This window comes from Anomaloglossus baeobatrachus, chromosome 3 (assembly GCF_048569485.1).
Source record: "Anomaloglossus baeobatrachus isolate aAnoBae1 chromosome 3, aAnoBae1.hap1, whole genome shotgun sequence".
NCBI lineage: Eukaryota > Metazoa > Chordata > Amphibia > Anura > Aromobatidae > Anomaloglossus > Anomaloglossus baeobatrachus.
Window position 1 is genome coordinate 535894901 of NC_134355.1, and position 24425 is coordinate 535919325.

General features: G+C 42.2%; 1 protein-coding gene across 1 annotated transcript in view; it reads right to left on the reverse strand.

The window, feature by feature from the left end:
• Positions 1-9053: 9053 nt before the first annotated feature.
• The window catches only part of LOC142295509 (phospholipid scramblase 1-like), a 126132-nt gene continuing 110760 nt past the window's right edge, over positions 9054-24425 (reverse strand). The window contains exons 7-8 of the mRNA XM_075338606.1: positions 11361-11522; positions 9054-9447 (exon numbers count right to left, since the gene is read on the reverse strand). Of these exons, the coding sequence (XP_075194721.1) occupies positions 9403-9447; positions 11361-11522 (207 nt within the window). The 3' untranslated portion in view covers positions 9054-9402. The remainder of the gene's footprint in view (positions 9448-11360; positions 11523-24425) is intronic.

Below are 24425 nucleotides of genomic sequence, written 5' to 3' on the forward strand. Positions count from 1 at the left end.
TCTAAAAATTAACCAAGATGACCAAGTCTTGGTTTAGCAAGGACTTTGCTACCTACCCCGGTGTCATCCTGAGGACAGTTAAGGCTGGCGTATTTTTGAATGTGCTTGATGCAAATCAACACATCCAGTTTGCAACTGGGCACAAGTGATGCCACAGAAGTGGTGTGTGTGGCCCAATTTTTGGAAAAAATGGAGTCTCCTTGCTGTGTTTTACATGACTTTAGAAGGGCATGCCATGCCTATATCTGTGTCTTCTCCTCTTTTTCCTCGTCCAGTTGTTTAGTTTTCGCATGGGTATTTGTCCTTGTCACTTTCCCATGTGTTTGTGTTGTCTTGGGAGTTGTTTGTCACCTTTTGGACACCTTTGAGGGTGTTTTCCAGGTGTTTTTCCGGTGTTTGTGATTGCCTCCCATTGTTTTCAATGGGGTTTGAGAGGTTCGTCGAACGGCTCGTCGAACGGGGCACTGTTCCACGAACCGAACCGAACTTGAACTCTAAGGGGGTGGCTCATCTCTAGTCCTGTGAGCATTTAACAAAATAATTAAGGGGAATATCATGTATTTCATTGTATTCATTAGATTAGCACTCCAACAAATGTTTTATTCCTTAAACCTTTCTAAATGTATATATAATGTAGCTAAAGCATGGTAATATACTTTCCAATTGCAGTCTTCCCTGGTTTCCAGTGCCGCCTGGTCCTCTCTTTACTCCGAAGACTGGAATTATGATCCGACTTCCGACTATGTAAAGAGCGCCAACATGCAGGGAGGGGGAGCCGAGCATCTCGCCGGAACTCCACGTTCACCGAGTATCTCGAGTACTGAGCAAGCTCGCCCATCCCTGCTAATCATCCAACAAATTTGGAGGTCTCCCTTTCTCCCACTCCTAAAAGATTATGTCCAGAGACATAAGGATTGGGAGGGACCTGATCCTTTAGTTTCAATAGGAATATAAACCACTGCCATATGCATCTGGCAATCTAACAGCAATTTTCTCATTGATAAGACTATACATTTGCCCTATATGCTTTAGGCTCTCACTTCACCTATCAAACCCTTTATACGTCCACCACTCCAGAGCCATAAAGCGATCACATTCTTTTATTGAAGTCATAGGACTATTCGATTCTTCTTTGCTCTTCTGCTCATGTTATGGAATTTCTTGAGATGTGGCATTTTGGCATTTTAGTTGTACAACTGGAACTGCAGATGGCCTAAGTCTTATATTATATTGCCCTTGGATTGATGGATGTTTAATATGATACAGTGTGTGTATATATATATATATATATATATATATATATATATATATACATATACACACTGTGCACATGTCAATTGTTTTGCCATTTGGGTTTTGCACTGCAAAGCTGAGTTTTTGACCAAAGTTCTGCCACAAAAAGTCTGCAGTTTGAACAGCATAGTGCGGTTTAGAAAACCAAATTCCCATAGACTTTGCTTGAAAAGCAGAACACATCCATTTTGGCATTAAACTCTGCAGTTAAAAAGCAGGTAAAAAGCAGGTAAAAAGCAAAGTGCGTTCTTACCCTAGGACCGCATTAGGAAATTCTCCAAGAATAGAAAAAAAATCCTCCAAATTCACCCAAAACAAGAATTGTTTCCTGAAGTAGTTTTCACTTCAAAACCTCTTAGTTTTTGACCACATAAAAAAACTCCAGTAGAACATAGCCTTAGGCTGCAGTCACATGGGTGTATGAAAAAAACGGTCCCATTCTCATCCAGGAGAGTAGGATGATTTTTTTCCTCACTTGTCATCTGTGTGCTGTCAGTTTGCTGTCAGCGTGCAATCCGTTTTTTCTCAGCAACCATTATTCATTTACAGTGATTTTCAGGACCATTTACACTGTTCTGTGCTACATGATAGTAATGTATTCATAAAAACAGACACCAATAGGATGGTCTGTGTGGCGTCCGTTTTTTTTCTCACAACCATTGACCTGTATTTGCGAGTCTCATGTGATTCCGGCATCCACTCACAGCATGCTGCAACTTTTTTCTAATCCAGAATCTGGATGAGAAAAAAACTGTCCAACTGCTCTGCCTCATTGACTAAAGCCTGCTTTACACGTTGCAATTTCGCATACGATATCGTATGTGATTTGCAACGCCCCCATCGTATGTGAGGCACGTTCAATTTGTTGAACGTGCCGCACATACGAGTAACCCCCCGTCACACGTACTTACCTTCCATATGACCTCAATGTGGGTGGCGAATGTCCACTTCCTGGAGTGGGAGGGACGTTTGGCGTCACATCGACGTCACGCGGCAGCCCGCCAATAGATGCGGAGGGGCGGAGCTGAGCGGGACGTAAACATCCCGCCCACCTCCTTCCTTCTGCATAGCTGGCCGGGAGCCGCAGGATGTAGGTAAGATCTGTTCATCGTTCCCGGGGTGTCACACGCTGCAATGTGTGCTACCCCGGGTACGAGGAACAATCTGACGTGCAATTCTAGAGACAGGTACGTTGTGTATGCGATGAACGTTTTACCGTTCAATCGCAATCGCACGTACCTGTCACACACTGCAATGTAACTTACGATGCCGGATGTGCGTCACTTACGACGTGACCCCGCCGACACATCGTAAGATATATTGCAGCGTGTAAAGCGGGCTTAACATTAGTCCAAGTGCATTGTGAGATCTTCTCACAGTGCACTCATGCGAGTCATACGCTCGTGTGAGCATACTCTTACAATGATGGTAGCGAGGCTGACCATTGAAAGATCACTGATAGCAAGGTTGCTAAAAAAATGATCCCAAGTAAATGCCAGGACAAGGTAAATCTGAAATTTAACCTTTATTAAAATTGGGAGATCAATGTGATACATAGAAATTGCTAATCATGGTGTTTTGAGATGGTGGACACAGCTCAGTCACACAGTCCTAGTTGGAGACGACTGTCTGACAAGTGATAAATATATAGAGGTTGGGCTACCACTTTCACATTGTACTCAATTTCATAATTTATCTCACCTCCCACTCCATTTAGTTTTTTTGTAGCATCTACAGACTTTTATTGAAGAACCCTTTTCCGTCTAAGGACAGTAAAGAACGTCCTTGGCAGGGATCTGGAATTGTGTAGTAGACTATAATCTGAGATGACTCAACAAGTGGTAGAGGCATAACTGGCATCTGCATTTAACAGCCACGGCTGAAGCTGAAATCCGGCTATGGATGTTAACTACAGTAGTGTGAAATGTGACAAATGTGCCAACCCTGAGCATAACGGGATGCTCGGATCCAGGGGTGTTCGTGGCTCGAGGGATCCGGACCCGGGCTCGGCTGACACTACTCTCTTTAAAGGGATTATTTACAGGGGACAAGTTTGTGATGCCACATGCGGTAATGGGAGTACTGCTGCTGCCAGAGGGAGTGCCGGGGTAGATGATGTGGGGGCAGCAAGGTGTCAGTCCCTCCGCAGGTAGGGAAGGCCCCGGACTCTTGGGAATTGGTGCTTTTGTGGCAGGTTTGGGAGGACAGGAAGCAGGGAGCAGGGTACTCACTGTTGGTTGTCATGGTTCAGGATATTTATAAAGTGAACACACACACGCTGTAGGTAAACCAAAGTCTCTGTGTACCGCTGCCACTCTGGGGAGCCCGTCCAAGTATCCGCTCCAATGGTGCTACTTGGTAATCCGGAGCCTGCCTCCATGCACAATTTGGTAGTCTGTGTGTGGCCCTTTGGCTTGAAGCTGTTAGGGACCCGCTCACTATTTCTAGTGTAACTGTGCTCTTGATGGTTGACAAGCGGGACTTTAGTGGGCTGCTTGTCGCTGGGAAACCTTTTCCCCCGTGTAGTTTTGTTGCCTTCAATCTCTGAGCTCTTAGGGAAGTTCATAAAGAGACTCTCCCTCCCAGGTTAATTATCAGGACGATGAACTAACTCCTGATCTAGAATGCTGCACCCCGCCATGCTTGGTTCCGGTCGGGTTATTGGGCCTTCTGGTGCCGACAGTCTGGAAGGACTATATCTGTCACACTCTTCCCAAGTCGCTATGACCGGTCCCCAACTCCTCCGGTCCCTGTTTCCTGTCTGCGACCCAATCTAGTCCAGCTCCCCTGGAGCTAACACACGAGCTCCTCACTCACTGCTCTGCTGTCACTGTGGGGCCCCGAGGCTCGGTGTCGGTGCAGCGGCGCATTACCTTCAGGGACTCCACGCGGCTGGATCTTGTCACAGGTAGGAAATCCTCTATTTTGATTGTCGTGACGCCACTCTCAGAATTGCGGTCAGTGGAGACCGCCACTGCAGGTTAGGGGTGCCTGGGGCTGATAGTAGGTGCAGCCAGTTGTAATAGCCTCCTGAGAGTGAGGCATGCCCCAGGGTCCCGTGTAGGTGTGTGGAACTACAAGTCGCAGAATGACTCACACGCACAAGCAGGATGTCTTTCAGGGGTTTTTACTCACTGATGGTGGCAGGGTGAGTAACCCGGGCGTAGCTGGGATGAACCAGGCTGGAACCAGGTGTCCTTCAGGCTGACTGGTGAGGGTGGCTACCAACTCGCCTTCCTTAGCCCGTTGTGTTTTGGGGTAACCCCTGCTTGAAGCCCTGCTGGGGTCGCCCAGGGAAGTTGCTGGTGCCTCTCTCCCCTTCTTTTTGGCCCGTTTGCTTGTAGCCTGGACCAGGTCACTCCGGCTGCTTGCCTCCTGTGAGCTATGGGCCCTCACTGTGGCTACGTGGCTGCGGACTCTGTGGTGTTGTCTTGGGGGTGTAAAGTGCCCCCTCATGCAGGTTTGGCAAAGGACAAGTGGATCTATCCCTGCACTGGGACCTGTTACCCGTTTGGGCCTGGTATCTCCCTGACAGTCTCCTTACTTTCCACTCCGTTGCTCTCTCTTTAGCCGTGTGTGGATTTCGGGCAGCACTACCAGGTGACCGTTCTCCCCCGTCAATAGTCACTGCGCGTACGTTGTCAGAATTGTGTAGAGCTACAGGGTCTGCTTCTGCCCTCCCTGAACTTCACCACTCAACTGTCTTCGGCTCACTCTTCCCTCCTCTCCTGTTCTTGCCTACGTCACCTAGCAACCAGGCTCTCTACCACACCCCTCGAGTGGAGATGGAGGCTTCGCCCCCTCCTGGGATCCCCAGGGGTCCTCTCAAAGGTAAATGCGTGAGACCTGATCACTATGCGCCTGTGTAGTCACACCTCGGTCAGCCTTCTGGATCACCTGTTTTGTACTGTCCCCAGCATGGGTGCAGTACTCCGTGGTGCCTGACCAGGTCAGGGGCGCCACATCACCCCTCCCACCAGTCTGCCTGACCCTTAGGTGGGCGGCAGTTTCCCTGCTAGACCAACCCACTGGTGTGGGTGTTGATTGGGATTTGTGGTGCGGGTGGTAGTAACACCATTGGTTGGGAACCTGGAACCATGGAGGGTAGGCCCTGCATCCCTTGGATGGGATGCAGTTCGCTGTAGCACCCTGATACTGTCAGGGGCACTACACAAACATGCAAAAGAATAAGAAATCAGGAAGGGGCAAACAATTTTTGTAATAAGATGCCTCTGTCAATGTTTGATAACAGCATTTAAATGAAGCTTGTCATATCCCATACTCAAAGCCTGACTACCGGGAGAAAATTAATTTTATTCTTCCCAGCAGCCTCTGGCTTTCAGTCATAGAGGTGAGGCTTCACTGCTTAGCACACAGTGAGCAGCTGTTTTAACCATATTCCTGCACTAACGTCAGCTCGCTCAGGAGTGCTTCATTGTAGACTGCTAATTTTACTGTATACTTAAATATGCTGGTTTTGCATTATATGGTACAAGCAATTAAACAATTGCAGGTTCAAGTCCTTTAAAAGAACTAAAAAAAAATCATGTAAAAAAATAAAAAAAGTTTTCAAAAATATAAAAAAAAATAAAGAAATCTAATTACCCAGTTTTGCCAATTAAATCTAAAAAGAAAAATATATATATTTTTGGTATTGTGGCAACCATGCATTTTTCTTTATCAAATATAAAATTAATTAACTCTAAAGGCCCAGTCACACACAACGACTTACCAGCGATCCCGAAAACAATGTGACCTGATAGGGATTGCAGGTAAGTTGCTGGGAGGTCGCAGGTGAGATGTCACACAGTCAGATCTTACCAGCGATGCAGGAACAATACAGGTCGCAGTAGAGACCTGTATAACGATCTCAGCAGTCACTGTGACCCTGTCACAAAGTGTCAGACACAGCGATGTGTCCTGCCCAGCAGGACATCGCCTTTGAAGAAAATGACCTGGACCATTCAGCAACGACTAGAGATCTCACAGCAGGGGCCTGATCGCTGGTAAGTGTCACACATAACGAGATCGCTAACGGGATCGCTACTGCGTCACCAAACCGGTGACAAAGCTGCAATCTCGCTAGCGATCTCGTTATATGTGACAGTACCTTAATAGTAGGCACAGTGAAAAGAAAAAAAACATAAAATGCCAAATTTGAATTATCTTCCTAAAAAAATGCAATAAAAAGATTAAAATGTCAGATGTACCCCAAATTGGTATCAATAAGTAAACTGGATCATTACACAAAAACATGTCAGCTCTATAAACTAAAAAAAAAAAAAAAAATAGTACGGGTCTTACAAAATTGCAAAAGAAAGCAAAATACTTTCAGGGCAAATTTCAGAATTTGTTTCACCAATTAACCGGTTTAAGACCTCTGACTGTAAATGTACATTGGCGCTTGCTGGTCTTTGTGCAGATCCAATGTATAATTACTGTTGGTGGCCAGGAGGAGATCGTGACCCCCTACGCACTGCAATCAAAGGGGGTTTTGGTGCAGAATGGTAGTTCTGCCCGGAGACATCATCAGGACCTGATTGGATCAGGTCTTGAGGATGTTAATCCTTTGCGATATTCTATGTGCCGCGATCTCTTCGTTAGAAAGAAGCAGTGAGATCCTTCTCATACCTCTCCGGCTCCTCTGTGACATAATCATGGGGGAGCCGAGGGTTGTCATGGCAGCATGAAGTCACACAATGACCCCCAGGTCTGCATTGTACGGGGGTGTGTCAGATCCAGCCTGCAGCAGGGTCTGATAGGCGATCTGCAGCCTGACACTAACAGTATAATGCATTGCTGTGCTACCACATGGCAATGCTTATACCGGGGATCAGAATAACTAAAGTGATAGTGGGACTAGGTAAAAAAGTTAATAAAAAAAAGACAAACCCTTGCAAAATGTAAAAAAAAAAAAAAAAATCACAAAAAAATACAAAAAAAGTACACGTATTTGGTATTGCCATGTCCATACTGACCTGATCTATAAAACTGTCACAGTATTTAACCCCTTCAGTGAACAGTTTAAAAAATTCTTCAAAAAATGCCTCTTCATCATACTGCAGAAAAATAGTAGGGTAAAACACAATCAAAAAGTTGAACATAAACAAAAATGGTATTACTGAAAACTACATCTTTCCAACAAAAAACAAGCTGCCACACAGCTCTATCAGCGGAAAAATAAAAAAGTTATAGCTCTAAGAATACAGCAATGCAAAAAAAAAATATTTTTTCTAACAAATTGTTTTTATTGTGTAAAAGTGGCAAAACATAACAAATTATATAAATGTGGTATCGTAGTAACCATACTGACCCAAAGAATAAACCTGTGTTACTTTTACCAAACAGTGAACAGCTTGGAAAAAAAAATATCACAAAAAACAATTCCTGAATTGCTGTTTCATGTTAATTCTACCTACCAAAAATGAGAATAAAAAGTGATCCAAAAACCTTATGTGCCTAAAAAACCAATAGAAATGTCAACTCGTCCTGCAAAAAACAAGATCTCACATGGCTCTCGAAACATGACATGGTGTCTGATATCTATTCCAGACAGTTGTGTTCTCTAAAACTCAAATGGTGCCCCTTCCCTTCCAAGCCCTGACATGCGCCCAAACAGTAGAATTTCACGACATATGAGATATTGACCTACTCAGGAGAAGTTGCACAATACATTTTATAGTGCATTTTTTCATCATACCCTTGTGAAAAAATAGCTATCTGGTTGAAGTAAGAATTTTGTAGTAAAAATGCATTTTTTTTATTTTCATGGGTTAACATTATAAACTTCTGTGAAGCCCCCGGGAGTTCAAGGTTCTCACCAAACATCTAAATATATTCCTTAAGGAGTCTGTTTTCCAAAATGGGGTTACTTGTTGAGGATTTCCACTATTTAGGCACATCAGGCGATCTCCAAACACGACATGGCATCCGGTAAGAATTCCATCTAATATTGCTTTCAAAAATTCAAATGGCGCTCCTTCGCTTCTGAGTCCTGCCATGAGCCAAACACTCCATATGAGGTATCGGTGTAATCAGAAGAAATTGCACAGCAAATTATACTATGTATTTTTTCCTGTTACCGTTGTGAAAATACAAAATTTCAGGCTAAAGCAACATTTTTGTGGGAAAAAGTAAAATTTTCATACTTTCCTTCCTCATTGCTTTAGTTCCTGTGAAGTCCCTGAAGGGTTAATACATTTCTTGGATGTTGTTTTGACTACTATGAGGGGTGCAGTTTTTACTATGATGAGTTTTACTTCAAATGTGATCTGGTCCCTAAAAAAATGGCTTTGTAAATTTTATCGGAAAAATGAGAAATTGCTGACGAACGTTGGACCCTTCTAACTTCCTAACAAAAAAAAATTCAGTTTCAAAATATATGTTGATATAAAGTAGACATGTGGGAAATGTTATTTATTAACTATTTGTGTGACATAACTCTCTGGTTTAAAAGTATAAAAATTAAAAGTTTGAAAATTGGGAAATTTTCAAAATTTTTGCCAAATTTCTGATATTTTCACAAATAAAAGCAAAAGGTATTGTCCTAATTTTACCCCTCTCCTGAAGTACAATATGTCAAGAAAAAACAGTTTCAGAATCACCGGGATCCGTTGAAGTGTTCCAGAGTTATAACCTGTCAAAGTGACACTGGTCATTAATCAAAAACAGGTTCAGGCACGAAAGGGCTAAATAGAAAAAAATGTGATGCGAACTTGTAATTGCTGGAATTGCACTGATCTAGAATGTAATGCTTTCCTGTCATCTTTTTACTCCACAATGTACGCAATAAAGACAAAGCCCAAAAAAATAATGGAATTGCATTTTTTCTATGGAAAGGTAAAAAAGTTATGACTCTTGGAAAACAGGAGAGAAAAAACAATAGCACAAAAAGGAGAAATTTATGGTTCATTAAAGGGTTAATGATAGTTGCTTTTCATTACAAAAACAGTATTATTAATGTCCAATTAATTACTATACAAACATTAAACGGAATTACCCACAAAATAACAATAGCTGGGAGGTGGAATGAATATTTATGGGTATTATTTTCTTTTTATAAAAAAGCACTTTACATGCAAACACCATAAATGCATCTCTTCTTTATTCTTAAAAACTTGAGTAGTCTTTAGAATATTCGAAGAACATGAAATCCTGTAAAAAAAAAAAAAAAAAAAAAAAAAGTCATGTTATTGAGTCAATATTCTAGATATGTAAAAAACCTTCAATGGGTTGCCATGTCCCTATGTCCATATATATATATATATATATATATATATATATATATATATATATATATATATATATATTTACTCCTCAACATTGAAGTTACCACACAGGGAAAAGTTGTGGAATTATTTATATCATAGGATCAATAGGCATGTTAATGATATGCAAATTATCAAAAAAATCAACACTAAAATTTCTAAATATGTTGATGTATTCAGTATCAAGTATCAGCCTTGGCATACTATGAATGAGGTTATTAAAGGTCGTCTGAGAAATGTCCTACCACTTTGAATTCACTTTGGCACTAAAACTACCCCTTTGCATTACTGACCAATGAAATCTCAGATGTGCTAGATGGGACACAGGGGACACTGAACATTCCGGAGACCCTGCAGACCATGGTAGAATGTTTAGGCCATGTAAGCGGCTCACAGTAGCACAAGCAATATGTGGCCTTGAGTTGTTGTGTTGCTTATAGTCGACTGCAACACTTTAAAGAAATGGTTGTACCACTTGGATCCATGACCAAATCAATATAATGTTGAGCTGATAGTGTACCTGGGACGAAGACTAGAAGGGTCTGGCTGCTGTACAATCTGACACCACACATTGAAATTTCAGGTGTAGGACTGGTGTGATGTTTCCTGGTGGAGACCTCTTTATGGCGTTGCTTATGTGATCTTGTTAAATTAAAAAAAGGCATGTAGCGATCCATTCTGTTCTGTAAGTGAAATCAGATGTCACATACCAAACCTTTGGAGTCAGTGTCTACAGAAACCATCAGAAGGGGACTGCATTTGATTGGGCTACAAGCCAAACATCAAACTACAGGTGATTCATTGACCACACACCACTGCTCTAAAAATCTATCATGGTGCAGCAGAGGATGGCAATGAAGGCTGGAATGGAAATCTATCTTCCTCAGCGATGAATCTGACTTTTGCCTTGGTTGCAATGATAGTCAGAAGCCCACAAGAGCAATGCCAAGAAGAGACCTTCATGAGAGAACGTGAAAGTGTCCCAGGAGCTGTTTTTCAACACCATGTACTGAATAAATGATAGAGATGAATTGAAACTGTTATTTCCATTTTTACATCAGTTTATAACATTCATTTATTTACAAATCCTTTGATTTTCAGAATTCCATGACCTTTACTTAGTGTGATTGTTTTTAATATTAAGATGGCTACATATAAAATATATACTGTATGTCCTCTAATAGCAACAGTGACTCCTGCTCTGAAGAGTTAGCCTATTTACGTATTATATGGATATTCATTAATTTGCTCAATTGGCAACCAGTACTATGGCCAGATGTTACTGCTGATAACTAAAAAAAATTGTTTAAAAGAACTGAAGTCCTCAGTGGTTGATACCTTTTAATGGCTAACTGAAAAGATGGTAATAATTGCAAGCTTTCAAGACTACTCAGGTCTCTTCATCAGGCATGGTGTTACACAAAATCTGAAGAGTCACATATTTATAAATAAATTTATAAATTTATAAATAAAAGTGATTAATAAATATGTGACTCTTCAGATTTTGTGTTATACCATGCCTGATGAAGAGACCTGAGTAGTCTCGAATGCTTGCAATTATTACCATCTTTTCAGTTAGCCATTAAAAGGTATCAACCACTGAGGACTCTCAGTTCTTAGGCGGTACAAAGATATATTTTACTTGGTGATAACTAGGAGTTTATCTGGACAGACCCACAGCAATCAGTTAATTTTTGGGTCAAAGCCTATGTGAAAAAGTAGCATTTTTCTTAGTTTTTATTTTAAAAGTATCTCATAAATTAACTCTTAATCAATGTTGTTTGATATTAATAAACTTACAATAAGAAAGCATGCACCAAGCATCACTGCTTTGATTTTTACATCAAGATTCATTGGAAACTGGACACCAAAGATGTCAGCATCTGTACACATCTCATTCACCAGGCCAGACCACTGTTTGGAAATTCTGCCAACTTCAAACATCTCATCGACTGACTTTACCTACAGAATAAAGAAAACTTAGCCAGGAATTTCATTACAGATATTAAATAACAGCAGCAAATTAGACTAACAATCATTATTCTGTTTTTGCATAACCAATGGAGTGACAAAAGTGCCATGGGGTTGGTGTTTCAAAATTATTGCAAAATCCATTGAATCAGATGACTTGGAATATAACGGAAATACTAGTAAAGCGGTTTTTTTGCAGTGACAAAATTATTGGTGTGAACATGTGAACAGTCTTTACCTTTTCTTGAAATTGGTTAATGACTTCACATTCTCCTAAAAGCAAATTCAATACACGCTATATATATATATATATATATATATATATATATATATATATATATATATATATATATATATATATATATATATATTTATATATATTAGCATAACATACTGGCAAAACCCTTAACATGCTTTAATCATAATCTCTGGGTGACTATATATATATATATATAGAGAGAGAGAGACAAATACAGCGAACTAAAGAATTAAATAAGTATTGAGCACAATGACCACAACCCATCCAAGCCACGCAGGCAGAGAAGTCAGACCATACATGCGCATAAATTTAGTGATGTGTAATAATGAGAAATGATAAAGGGAAAAAGTATTAAACACACTTACTGAGCTTTATTTAATACTTTATACAAAAGCCTTTGTTGGTGATGACAGCTTCAAGATTCTTCCTGTATGGAGAAACTAGTTGCATGTAGGTGTTGCTCAGGTGTGATTTTGGTCCATTCTTTCACACAAACACTCTTCAAATCTTGAAGGTCCCGTGGGCTCCTTCTATGAACTCTGAGCTTCAGTTCATTCCATAAATGTTCTATTGAGTTCAGGTCAGGTGAATTATTTTCTTTCTCTGAAACCAATTAAGAGTTTCCTTGACTACATGTTTGGGATCATTGTCTTGCTAAAATGTCCACCCTTTTTTCATCCTTATCATCTTGGTAGATGGCAGCAGATTTGTATCAAGACTGTCTCTATACATTTGTCTATTTATCCTTCTTTCAATTAAATTAAGTTTTCTAGTTCTGTATGCTAAAAATCAGCCCTATACCATGATGTTGCCACCTCCAAACTTTCCTGTTGGTATGGTGTTTTGGAGTGATATGCAGTGCTTTTTAGCCTCCAAACATGGTGTGTATTATGGCATCCAAAGAGTAAAAATTTGGTTTCTTCTGACCAAACTATACTTTCAAAGTATTTCACAGGATTGTCTAAATGTTGTTGAGTAAAATTTAAACACTCTTGAACATGCTTTTTAGTAGAGAATGGAGTCTTGCGTGGTGAGGGTACATACAGACTATGGAGATAGAGTGCATGACTTCTTTCTTTCAAAACAATGGTTCCTGCTGATTCCAGGTCTTTTGGTAGCTCTCCACAGGTGTTTTGGTTGGCTCTTGGATAACTCCTCTGATAATTAATTTCTCTCCTCTGTCTGAAATCTTGAAGTGAGCACCTGGTAGTGTCCGATTTGTGATGAAATGATGTTCTTTCCACTGGATTATGACCCCAGTACTGGAAGTTTCAGTAGTTTAGAAATAATTCTGTAACCAATACCATCAGTATGTTTTGCAATACGTTTGTAAACTCTTAAGACAGGTCATTGGTTCAGGAGATGTTAATTGTGTAATTGGTAATGAGAGACCATTTTAGAGGCCATCCGTAGAACCAACTTATATTATTTTTCAATAAATGGCAAAATTACTTTCTAATTACTGATAGATTTTAGCTGTTGTCATGACTTTACATGGCTTTTTGCTCCTCTCTTTTTTCATCTGTTCAATACTTTTTCCCTGCCTCATTTCTGATTAATACACATAACAAATTTTATAGAAATCTATGTTTTGATTTCTATGCCCGTGTAAATAGGATGGGTTGTTACCGGCATCTGGTGAGAAATTCATGTCAATAGCAGCTTTAGAAATATATTTGCTTAGAAAATTAGTGACATGTTTAATACAGTGGTACCTCGGTTTTCGTTGACATCGGTTATCATTGGTTTCGGTTATCGTTGATTTTTTTGCTCTAAAAATTTGTTTCGGTTTCCATTGGGTGCCTCAGTTTTCGTTTGTTTTGTCAGCATGCCCACATGACTAAGCTGCTTATTTTGCGACAACAAAGGGTGAACCATGCATTCTCCAGCTCTGTGTGGCATTATGTGAGTATCACCCCACTTGTCAGTTTCAAAATGTATGTAACAAATGTAAGAAAAAATGTATTTATTCTTTATATTAGTATTTTATATTAATTTAATATTAATTTCTTATTGTTTTTAGCATTACACACTATCTTTATTCTCTATAAAATGTGTTTTTTTGTATGTATTTTAGAGTTTCTAAAACAAATTGGATTTACATTGATTCCTAGTAAAATAATTGTTTTGGTTTTCATTGGTTTCGGTTTTCATTGATTGTATTCAGATGGATTATCAATGAAAACCGAGGTATCACTTTACTTATTTCAGCTGCTGTATAGTATAGTAGTACAATTAGTACTACAGTGGAACCTTGGATAACGAACATAATTAGTTCCGGGAGTGTGCTCTTAAACCAAGTTACTCTTATATCAAAGTGAATTTTCCCATAGGAAATAACTGAAATGCAGACAATTCGTTCCACAACCCAAAAATATTTACTGTAGTTATACAAACTTATTACAGTAATACAATATAATGTAGTTTATTCATATACAATTATTACAGTACCCTAATACAAAATACTGTACAGTAAAAACAAACAAATTAAACTGCATGTTAGCTTACAATAGAATTGTTGGTGTGTGGGAGGTACAGTATAAGCAATGTGCTGGACTGGTTAGCCGTAAGAGAGTACAATACTGTATCTACAAATGCAGATTGATAGATATGCTATATAGTATATACTGTACAATGGTATATTGTATACTGTATACAGTACATTTGCACAGAAAGTTACGTCCAGAGCGGGTCAGAGCACAGTGAAAGGACAGAACCAGAAGTGTGCACGGTGAGTATTTGCTCTTATTGCAAATCATTGCTCTTAAACCAAGTTACAAATTTTTAAAAAGCTTTGCTTGTCTTGCAAAACACTCTCAAACTAAGTTACTCTTAATCCAAGGTTCCACTGTACTATGCTACTGTATATACAGTACATACTAGAGAAGAATGGATTTGCCTGCAGAGGATCAAAGTTGAGTCGAATTTCCTGAAATTCTCATTTTGATGCGAATTTGAACATTTTGAGACTTAATTTGCGGTCCCCAAATAAAAACTTGACGCCACCTTCACATTCACATTTCCTTCATTACTCTGGCATTGCTATGACATATTATGGATTATCTTACCTTGCATAGTGGTCATCAGTATCTGGGCCATTACAAATCAGTGGTTCCCAATGGAGTACAGATTGTATGATAGTGTTGATTCCATCTCCAGAGTCATTTGCTAAGTTTCTCTTCTGTAGAATTATTAGTAGCTATGTTTTTTTCCAAGCATTTGAAAGCCTACATCAGCATCTTTATCAGGAAGGGCTTATCCTGATGAAGAAGCGGCCAGCATAGGCTTTGAAACGCGTTGAAATAATTCACAGCTGCTTATAACACTCTTGATCGTGGACTCATCTTCGTCCACCTTACATCAGAAGGGCAGCGTAAAATAGATTGATTTATTTATTCAGTATTCTCATCTCCCTTGCTCTTGGATCTGTAGCAGCCCTATATTATATGCACTTTTTTACTTCTACCAGGAGAGCATACCCTAATATCTCTTTTTCCCATTCACCACTGGATAAGTCCCTATGTGCTCTGTTTCCTTTTTCCAGCATATTCCATTGATTCTCCTGTAGAATGAAGCTCTCCTGGAGTCCTCTCTCTCCTATAAAGTGTAAGCTCTTATAGTCAGCTGAATTTTCTCTCCGCTTTTCCCCACATGTATTTTCAGAGCAATTTCAAGCTTTCCTGTATTGAGATTTCAAATTTTCGAGGAATTTGAATTTCAAAATATCTTCTGTACACATACATATGTATGTAGTACCGTACACATAAAGTACAATTGCTATTGCATGCTATTGTAAGTGTTCTGCTATATTTTACTCAAAACAGATTCTTAACAAAATAAATCCAAACCAAATTAATTTTTTGTGCGTTGTAAAGGATAAAAATGTGAAACTCCATACCTTTATCATATTTATTTAATAATAAAAGGCTACTTACTAGAGTTGAGCACGGTTCGTGGTTCGTGGTTGTCCAGTTCGCGGTTTGAGTGATTTTGGGGGCTGTTCTAGATCGAACTAGAACTCGAGCTTTTTGCTAAAAGCTCGATAGTTCTAGTTACGTTCGAGAACGGTTCTAGCAGCAAAAAGTCAAGCTAATTACTAGCTGGCTTTCCGCTGTAATAGCGTAAGTCACTCTGTGACTCACACTATTATGAAATTTCAGCGTATAGTGTGCGGGAACAGCGCGTTCAGATTACTGCTGCTGGGATAATGGCGATTGCCATTTTTTTTTTCTGTTCTTCCTTCCCTCCCTAAGCGCGCGTGTAGTGGGGCGGGCCAGCATGTCAGCCAATCCCAGACACACACACAGCTAAGTGGACTTTTAGCCAGAGAAGCAACGGCATGTGTGATAGGATGTCCATGTCACATGTCCCTGCATTATAAAAATGGACATTTTGTTCCAGCACGGCATTATGTGCCTTCTGCATCTGGGTGTCAGTCACCTCTCACGCAGCTCCTGTCGCCGATACTGCTGTGTACGCTCTACACACAGCGCTATACAGAATAGGGATAGAAGTTTCTTTCAGCCCTTGTAAGGGCTAATTACAGCAGGCTCAGAGCCATAGGTGACAGTCAGGTCCGTGGAAAGAGATTTTAACAGCTACAGATAAGAGCGTCTGTGTAGCTAAGGTCAGGGAGTTCCTTGCTGAATTTTACCATTAGGAGGGATAGAAAGTGAGGCTTCCTTTCCTCTACACTGACCCACAACCCAGCCACTGTACCCTCCTGCCCTTTGCACACTCAAGCTCATTGTTACTAAGCCATTATACTAGCAAACACTGAGGAAACATAGTGGCATCCTAAAAGTGGCTGTTGGACGTCATTAGTGTTCCACTAGTGCAAATCTATTTGCAGCACCTCTGCATTGCACACTCAAGCTCGTTGTTAGAAAGCCATTATAATACCAAACACTGAGGAAACTTAGTGGCATCCTAAAAGTGGCTGTTGGACTTCATTAGTGTCCCACTGGTGCAAATAGATTTGCAGCACCTCTGCATTGCACACTCAAACTCATTTTTACTAAGCTATTATACTAGCAAACTGTGCTGCCATTTTAAGGGCCATAGTTTCATTGTCCGGGATAGTTATTGTTGTTTATTCTGCTGTCAATAAAAGTAGACCACCGCTGCAATCTACACCACCTCTCAATTTTTACTACCACATTTTAAGTGGACATTCTTCTCGCTAGCAAAATGAGTGGCAAAATTACAGATGCTGGTGGAAAGGGGAACAGGCGTGTTGGAAAAGGAAAAAAGTTTGTGTCAGTGGGGAAGGTGGCAAAGCTCCATTAACATCTGCTGAAGATAGGCCATCTTCCAGCAATAGTAAGATGTCTACTACTTTCCGTGGATAATCAGATGTGCTCCCTTTTTTACGAACACGAACAACTGGAACAAAGGTTTTTTAGGTTGCCTAAAAAAAGAAAATGCTTGAATGGATCTCAAGTGGTCCAACAAGTGCCCTCTCCTCCACCTCAACTACCGCATCCAAAAAACACCAGTCATCGGAATTGTCATCCCAATCACTCACTATAGCTGGAGTGGATCCTTCATATAAAGGCATGAAAATAAATTTCTAAAATATAACTTTTAATGGTGATTATTAAAATGATCTATGATCAATAAAAACGTGAATATAAAATGTGATCCCCGATTATAGGTCACCAAGATCAAACGGACCGACCAATCAGGTACGACGCACATAACACTTCCTCACTTTTGGTCATCCCAATCACACTTGCTTTCTCCCAGCTCTCAAGTCTCCATCCGGCCTGCACAGTATGGTGGAACTGAGATGGGTGAGTCTGCAGAGCTGTTCAGTCACACTATAGCCTGGGAATCAGAGGTCTGCTCCCAAGCTACAGTGAGTACAGACCATGAAATGGTCTGCAGTGATGCCCAGAACCTTTGTGACTCAGATTCAGGCCGTGATGACCAAGTTTCTGAGCATAATGTTGACCCTTATTCACAAACTAAAACACCTGTTGTAATAGACAATGAGGAACATACTGATGACGATTAGACGCAGATACCAGTTTGGGATGACAACTTAAATATTCGTTCAGGGCAGGAAGAGGCTCGGTCTGAGGGGGAGGGGAGTGCAAACACAACGCTTGATGAGGAACTTCTAGATCCCACCTACTGTCAACCCACAGTCAGGCACTCAAGGAGGTCAACAGAGGCGGTGGAGGAGGATGCTACTGACGACGAAGTTATCTTGCGCCTTCCTGGACAGAGGAGGAGTACTGATAGCATGTCTACAACTGCATCCTCAGCCACCACTCTGCCTCTGAGCACTAGTCGGGGTGGCTCAGCAGGTCGCATGCCCTCTAAGCCTTGCCTAGCCTGGTCCTTTTTTGACATAGCAAAAGATCGCCCAAATCATGTGATATGTAAAATTTGTCGTGATTCTGTTAGTAGAGGGCAAAACCTCAGCAGTTTGACAACTTCTTCCATGAATCGTTACATGAATAAATATCATATGTCCCAGTGGGAAGCTCACCGTGCTGCAATGCGGCCTAGCGGAGTGGACCATCCACCGCCTGCCCCTTCCAGTGCATCCGCGCGCTCTTCATCTTCTAGGACTGTGGGGACAGCTGTCACACCTGGTTTTCCACGCACAACTTCCACCCCTGTAACCGCAACAGGCAGTTTGCTTGGTAGGTCGTCAGTTGGTTTAGAAGGGGAAACAAGTGTGTGTGTACAGCTCTCTCAGACATCGATAGTACCAACGTTGGATGAAGGCAACATCATGTCTACGCCTGCACTTTCCTCACAAACCTGCATTTTTCCAGGGATACCCTACTCACCACCGTCTCCACACAGCAGCCAGATCTCTGTCCCTCAGATGTGGACAAATAAAAGGCCAATTTCTGCGACCCATGACAAAGCTAAGAGGTTGACTTTATCCCTCTGTAAGCTCTTGGCTACCGAAATGCTGCCTTTCCGCCTGGTGGACACACAGGATTTTAGAGACCTTATGTCTGTCGCTGTGCCCCAGTACCAGATGCCCAGTCGCCACTACTTCTCTAAGAAAGGTGTGCCTGTGCTACACCAGCATATTGCACACAACATCACTGCTTCCTTGAGAAACTCTGTGTGTGAACGGGTGCATTTCACCACAGATACTTGGACCAGTAAGCATGGACAGGGACGTTACATGTCGCTGACTGGGCACTGGGTACCTATGGTGATAGATGGTGAAGGGTCTGCTGCAAAAAAGTCTTGCCGTCCCCACGACTTGTGTGTCAATCCTCTGTCTGTCCAAGTTCCTCCACTGCTTCTGCCTCCTTAACCTCGTCTGGGTCCTCCACCTCCGCCCCAAGCCTGCCTGGTCAGGCCACCAGCGTTGTAACTGCGCAGAAGGAATCACGCACCCCTCATTACTATGCTGGCAGCAGAGCGCAACGACATCAGGCGGTCTTTGTCTTGAAATGTCTTGGAAGTAAGATTCACCCAGCGGCTGAGTTGTGGGCAGCTCTGGAGACTGAGTTTGGTAAATGGTTGTCTCCACTCAACCTGCAGCCTGGTAAGGCCATGTGCGACAATGCTGCAAACCTGGGTGCGGCCCTTCGCCTGGGCAAGGTGACACACGTTCCTTGTATGGCTCACGTGTTGAACCTTGTTGTCCAGCAATTTTTAACACACTATCCTGGCCTAGATGGCCTTCTGAACAAGGCACGAAAACTGTCTGCTCACTTCTGCCGTTCAACCGCCGCAGCTGAGCGACTTGCATCGCTCCAGAAGTCTTTCGGCCTGCCGGTTCATCGCCTGAAATGCGATGTGCCGACACGCTGGAATTCGACTCTCCACATGTTACAGCAACTGTGGCAGCACCACCGAGCCCTTGTGCAATACGTCATGACGTATAGCCTGGGCCAATGAGATGCAGAGGTGGGGCAGATCACCCTGATGGAGTGGTCTCAGATCAAGGACCTATGCACCCTTCTGCACAGTTTCAACATGGCGACGAATATGTTTAGCGCTGACAATGCCATTATCAGCATGACAATTCCAGTCATTTATGCGCATGAGACAACAACATCACCAAGGTCCAGACGTTCATCATCACCAAGGCGGCAGGCATGGGACCATGGGGGACAGGGATCAACAAGGGCGCATGGTAGCAGGCGAAATGTTGAGGAAGGTGCAGGAGAACATGAAGAAATGGAAGACGAACTGTCCATGGACATGGAAGACTCAGCGGATGAGGGAGACCTTGGTCAAATTTCAGTTGAAAGAGGTTGGGGGGAATTATCAGAGGAAGAAAGAACGGTTAGCACCTCTATCTCACAAACAGAGCATGGACTTGGTCCGCATGGCTGCGCCAGACACATGAGCACCTTCTTGCTGCACTACCTCCAACATGACCCTCGTGTTGTCAAAATTAGAAGTGATGATGAGTACTGGCTTGCCACACTATTAGATCCCCGGTACAAGTCCAAATTTTGTGACATAATTCCAGCCATAGAAAGGGACGCACGTATGCAGGAGTATCAGCAAAAGCTGTTACTCGATCTTAGCTCGGCTTTTCCACAAACACCCGTGGTGCACGGAGTGAATCTCCCAGTTGTAACTCGACAAACATGGGACGGTCTCGTCATTTTCAACAGTCTAACCGTACCAGCAGCACCGTATCTGGTGCTGGTAACAGCAATTTTATTAAATCTTTTCATAATTTTTTTTAGGCCATCCTTTGCAAGGCCACCAGAGACAACAAGTCTGACACATAGTCAACGGCTGGAGAGGATGATACCGGAGTATCTCCAAATGAACATCGATGCCATGACTTTGCAACTGGAGCCTTGCTCACTTTGGGCTTCAAATCTTGAAAAATGGCCAGAGCTCTCCACTTATGCCTTGGAGATCTTGTCATGTCCAGCTGCCAGCGTTGTCTCTTAACGTGTCTTCAGTGCTGCTGGGTGTGTGCTGACAGATAACCACACGCGTCTGTCCAGTGAAAATGTGGACAGACTAACGTTCATCAAAATGAACAAGTCATGGATCGACAAGGAATTTACTACCCCTGTGTCATCCTGGGGAGAGTAAATACTTGTGTATTTTGAATGTGCTTGATACAAATCTACCTGTGAAGTGTACAACTGGGGCACAAGTGCTGCCACTGAAGGGGTGGGTGTCTGTGTGGCCCAATTTTTGGAAAAAAGGGAGACTCCGCTTGGAGTAACCCTTGCTTGCTGTGCTTTTAAAAAGGAGCCAAGATGAACAAGTCATGGTTCAGCAAAAACTTTGCTACCTACCCCGGTGTCATCCTGGGGACAGTTAAGGATGGCGTATTTTTGAATGTGCTTGATGCAAATCTACCTGTGAAGTGTACAACTGGGGCACAAGTGCTGCCACTGAAGGGGTGGGTGTCTGTGGCCCAATTTTTGGAAAAAAAGGGAGACTTCGCTTGGAGTCACCTTGCGGTGTTTTAGATGATTTTAGAAGGGCCATGCCTATATCTGTGTCTCGTCCTCTTTTTCCTCGTAACGCTGTTTTGTTTTCGCATGAAAATTTGTTCTTGTCACTTTCCCATGTGTTTGTGTTGTGTTGTGAGTTGTTTGTCACCTTTTGAACACCTTTGAGGGTGTTTTCTAGGTGTTTTTATGTGTTTGTGATTGCCTCCCATTGTTTCCTATGGGGTTCGAGTGGTTCGCCGAACCGGTTTGCCGAACCGTACTCGAACGAGACCTCCGTTCGGCGAACCGAACTCGAGCCGAACCACGACCGGTTTGCTCATCTCTACTACTTACGTACCAGAAATTAAAACATTGATTGTATACATTTTACTTTTACTTTCCAGCTATACACTTTCAAGAAACATCTGGAAGTGGATTTTTGCAGAAAAAAATGTTAAAATGTTAATTACTATTTGTGATTCTTGCATAAATTAATGAGATTATGAATCAATGGATCATAACTAGTGATGGGTGAGCGTGCTCGTCACTACTCAATACTCGATCGGGCTTGGGTGCTCGGGCACGCTTGTTACTTGATCGAGTATTGCAAGTGATCGAGCTCCAGGCTCGAGTTCCTGCCCCACATGATTTGCGGCTTTTTTTCAGCCACTAAACAAGCAGGGTTTGCCTGCCAATACATGTAATGCTGTAGTCATGTTGGCTACTAACATTACTGTGATTGACAGGCAGCCACACATTATCGGGTCTATATAAACCCAGTGATGCAACGCTCAGCACACTCTTCCCCAGAAAATGTGTAGGGATATCTGCAGAAGGAGGGATAGGTAAGGATTATAGGCATAATGGCAGAATTTATAGCCAGTCTTTGCGGCTGCACCCCAAAACGAAAAATACTTTTCAAGGATACATCTATTCTATTCTCTAGTAATACCACTGTTAGCTGGATTCACTGTACGGATAGCTGCTGGAGGAGGGATGTTTGAGTTAGAGGCATATAGTCATTGATTAAAGCCTTACAGTTAGAGATAAGCAAACCCGAGGTTTTGTATTCGATGTTCGTACCAAACATAGAACTTAAAAAACAAAACAAAACAGAGTTCGGATTTGGAGTTCGGGTGCTTTTCATATGAACATCCCTCACATGAGCATCGCTGTGCTCGGGTACACTCGGTGCTCAGCCCAGTGCAAGCTGCTTGCAGTGTTTGAACAGCGTGTTGGATATAGTGTGTGCTAGAAAAGAAAATTGGAAAAAACCCACCCTCTACCAGTAAGTGTTCTTTGTGGCTTTATGTGGCCAGAGACCCTAACTGCCCAAATAGTGACAATTGAGGTTCAGCTCAAGTCCGGGTCTCAAAATGAACTTTATCTAAAGCCCTGATGAACACTCTTAACCAAACTTCAACGGGTTTGCTTATCTCTACTTAAAGTCTTGCTGCTGTTCCCTAAAACCAAAACCATATCTGGGCTTCATTTATTGTATTCTCTATTAATAACATTGTTGTCAGCATTCAGTTTAGTGATAGGTGCAAGTAGGGATAGGTTTCGATTGGAGTCATATAGGCAAGGATTATAGCCTTACAGTCCTTGCTACTGCATCCTAAAACCAAAAGTTCTTTATCAGGGCTACGTCTATTCAGTTTCCTGTTAAGACTGCTGTTTGCTGCATTCAGTATAGGGATAGCTGGTGGAGAAAGAAAGGGTTTGGATTAGAGGCATATATTCAGGGATAATAGCATTACAGTCCTTTCTGTTGCACACTAAAAACAAAAGTCCCATTTCAGGGCTATATCCTGTCACGTAAATGACAGGAAAAAGGAGGTGAGGGGTGACTAGAAGAGAGACCCTATGCTTGCCATCAGACTAAGCGTAACCTAGGCTTTCCCTCAACCCAGAAGTACGTGTAAAGGTAGTGAGGTCTGGGTCCCCAATGTCTCCGTTTCTTCTGTCCTTATCCCTAATGGAAAGACCCCCCCCCCCCCCTCCACAACCCACCACCTGGGGAGAAGAGCGAGAACAGAAGTCAACAAACCCACCAATAAATAAAGACTGACAGGGGGTAACAACAAAAACTTACACACACCTAAGCCCAAAACCAGGGAACTATAAAAGGTGTAAAGGGAGAGGTAACATCTATTCTATTCACTATTAATATCTCTGTTAGCTGCATTCACTGTAGCTGCTGGAAATGGTCTGTATTAGGGGCATATAGTCAAGGATTAAAGCTTTACAGTCCTTGCTGCTGCATCCTAAAACCAAAAGTTCCTTGTCAGGGTTACATCTATACTGTTCACTATTAATACCAATATTATCTACATTCAGTGTAGGGTTAGCTGCTGGAGGAGGGATAGGTTTGGATTAAAGGCATATAGGCAGGAATTATAGCCTTAAGCCTGCTTTACATGCTGCAATTTCTCATGCGATCGCATTTGCGATCACACTCGTCCCCATCGTTTGTGCGGCACAGGCAATTTCTTGCCCGTGTCGCACAAGGCCGTAACCCCCCGTCACACGTACTTGCCTTCCAAACGACCTCTCTGTGGGCGGCGAACATCCACTTCTTGAAGGGGGAGGGACGTTCGGCGTCACAGCGACGTCACACAGCGGCCGGACAATAGAAGCGGAGGGGCGGAGATGAGTGGGACATAAACATCCCACCCACCTCCTTCCTTTCACATTGGCAGCGGGACGAAGGTAAGCTGCAGTTCATCATTCCCGGGGTGTCACACGCAGCGATGTGTGCTGCCTCGGGAACAATGAACAGCCAGACTTTTTTTTGAAAATGAGCGACATGTCAACGAACAACGATAAGGTGAGTGTTTTTGCTCGTTCACACTCACTCGCTGCTGTCACACACTACGATATTTCAAACGAGGCCGGATGTGCGTCACTTACGACGTGACCCCAACGACATATCGTTTAATATATCGTAGCGTGTAAAGCCCGCTTTACAGTCTTTGCTGCTGCACTTTAAAACCAAAAGTGCCTTCTCAGGGCCACATCTATTCTTTTCCCAATTAATACCGCTGTTGACACATGGAGTTTTCCACAAACTTCACCAACTGTCATGACGTCATTGGGCACTACTTTTGACACACTGCCCAATGGTTTCTCTGTTGTCTGGGATTAACAATGGCATATTCGGAGTCCACCTGCTGTATGCTGGGTCATTGGTGAGATTATGGTCCTCAGGAGAGACCTTGGGAACCAGTTTCAGATATC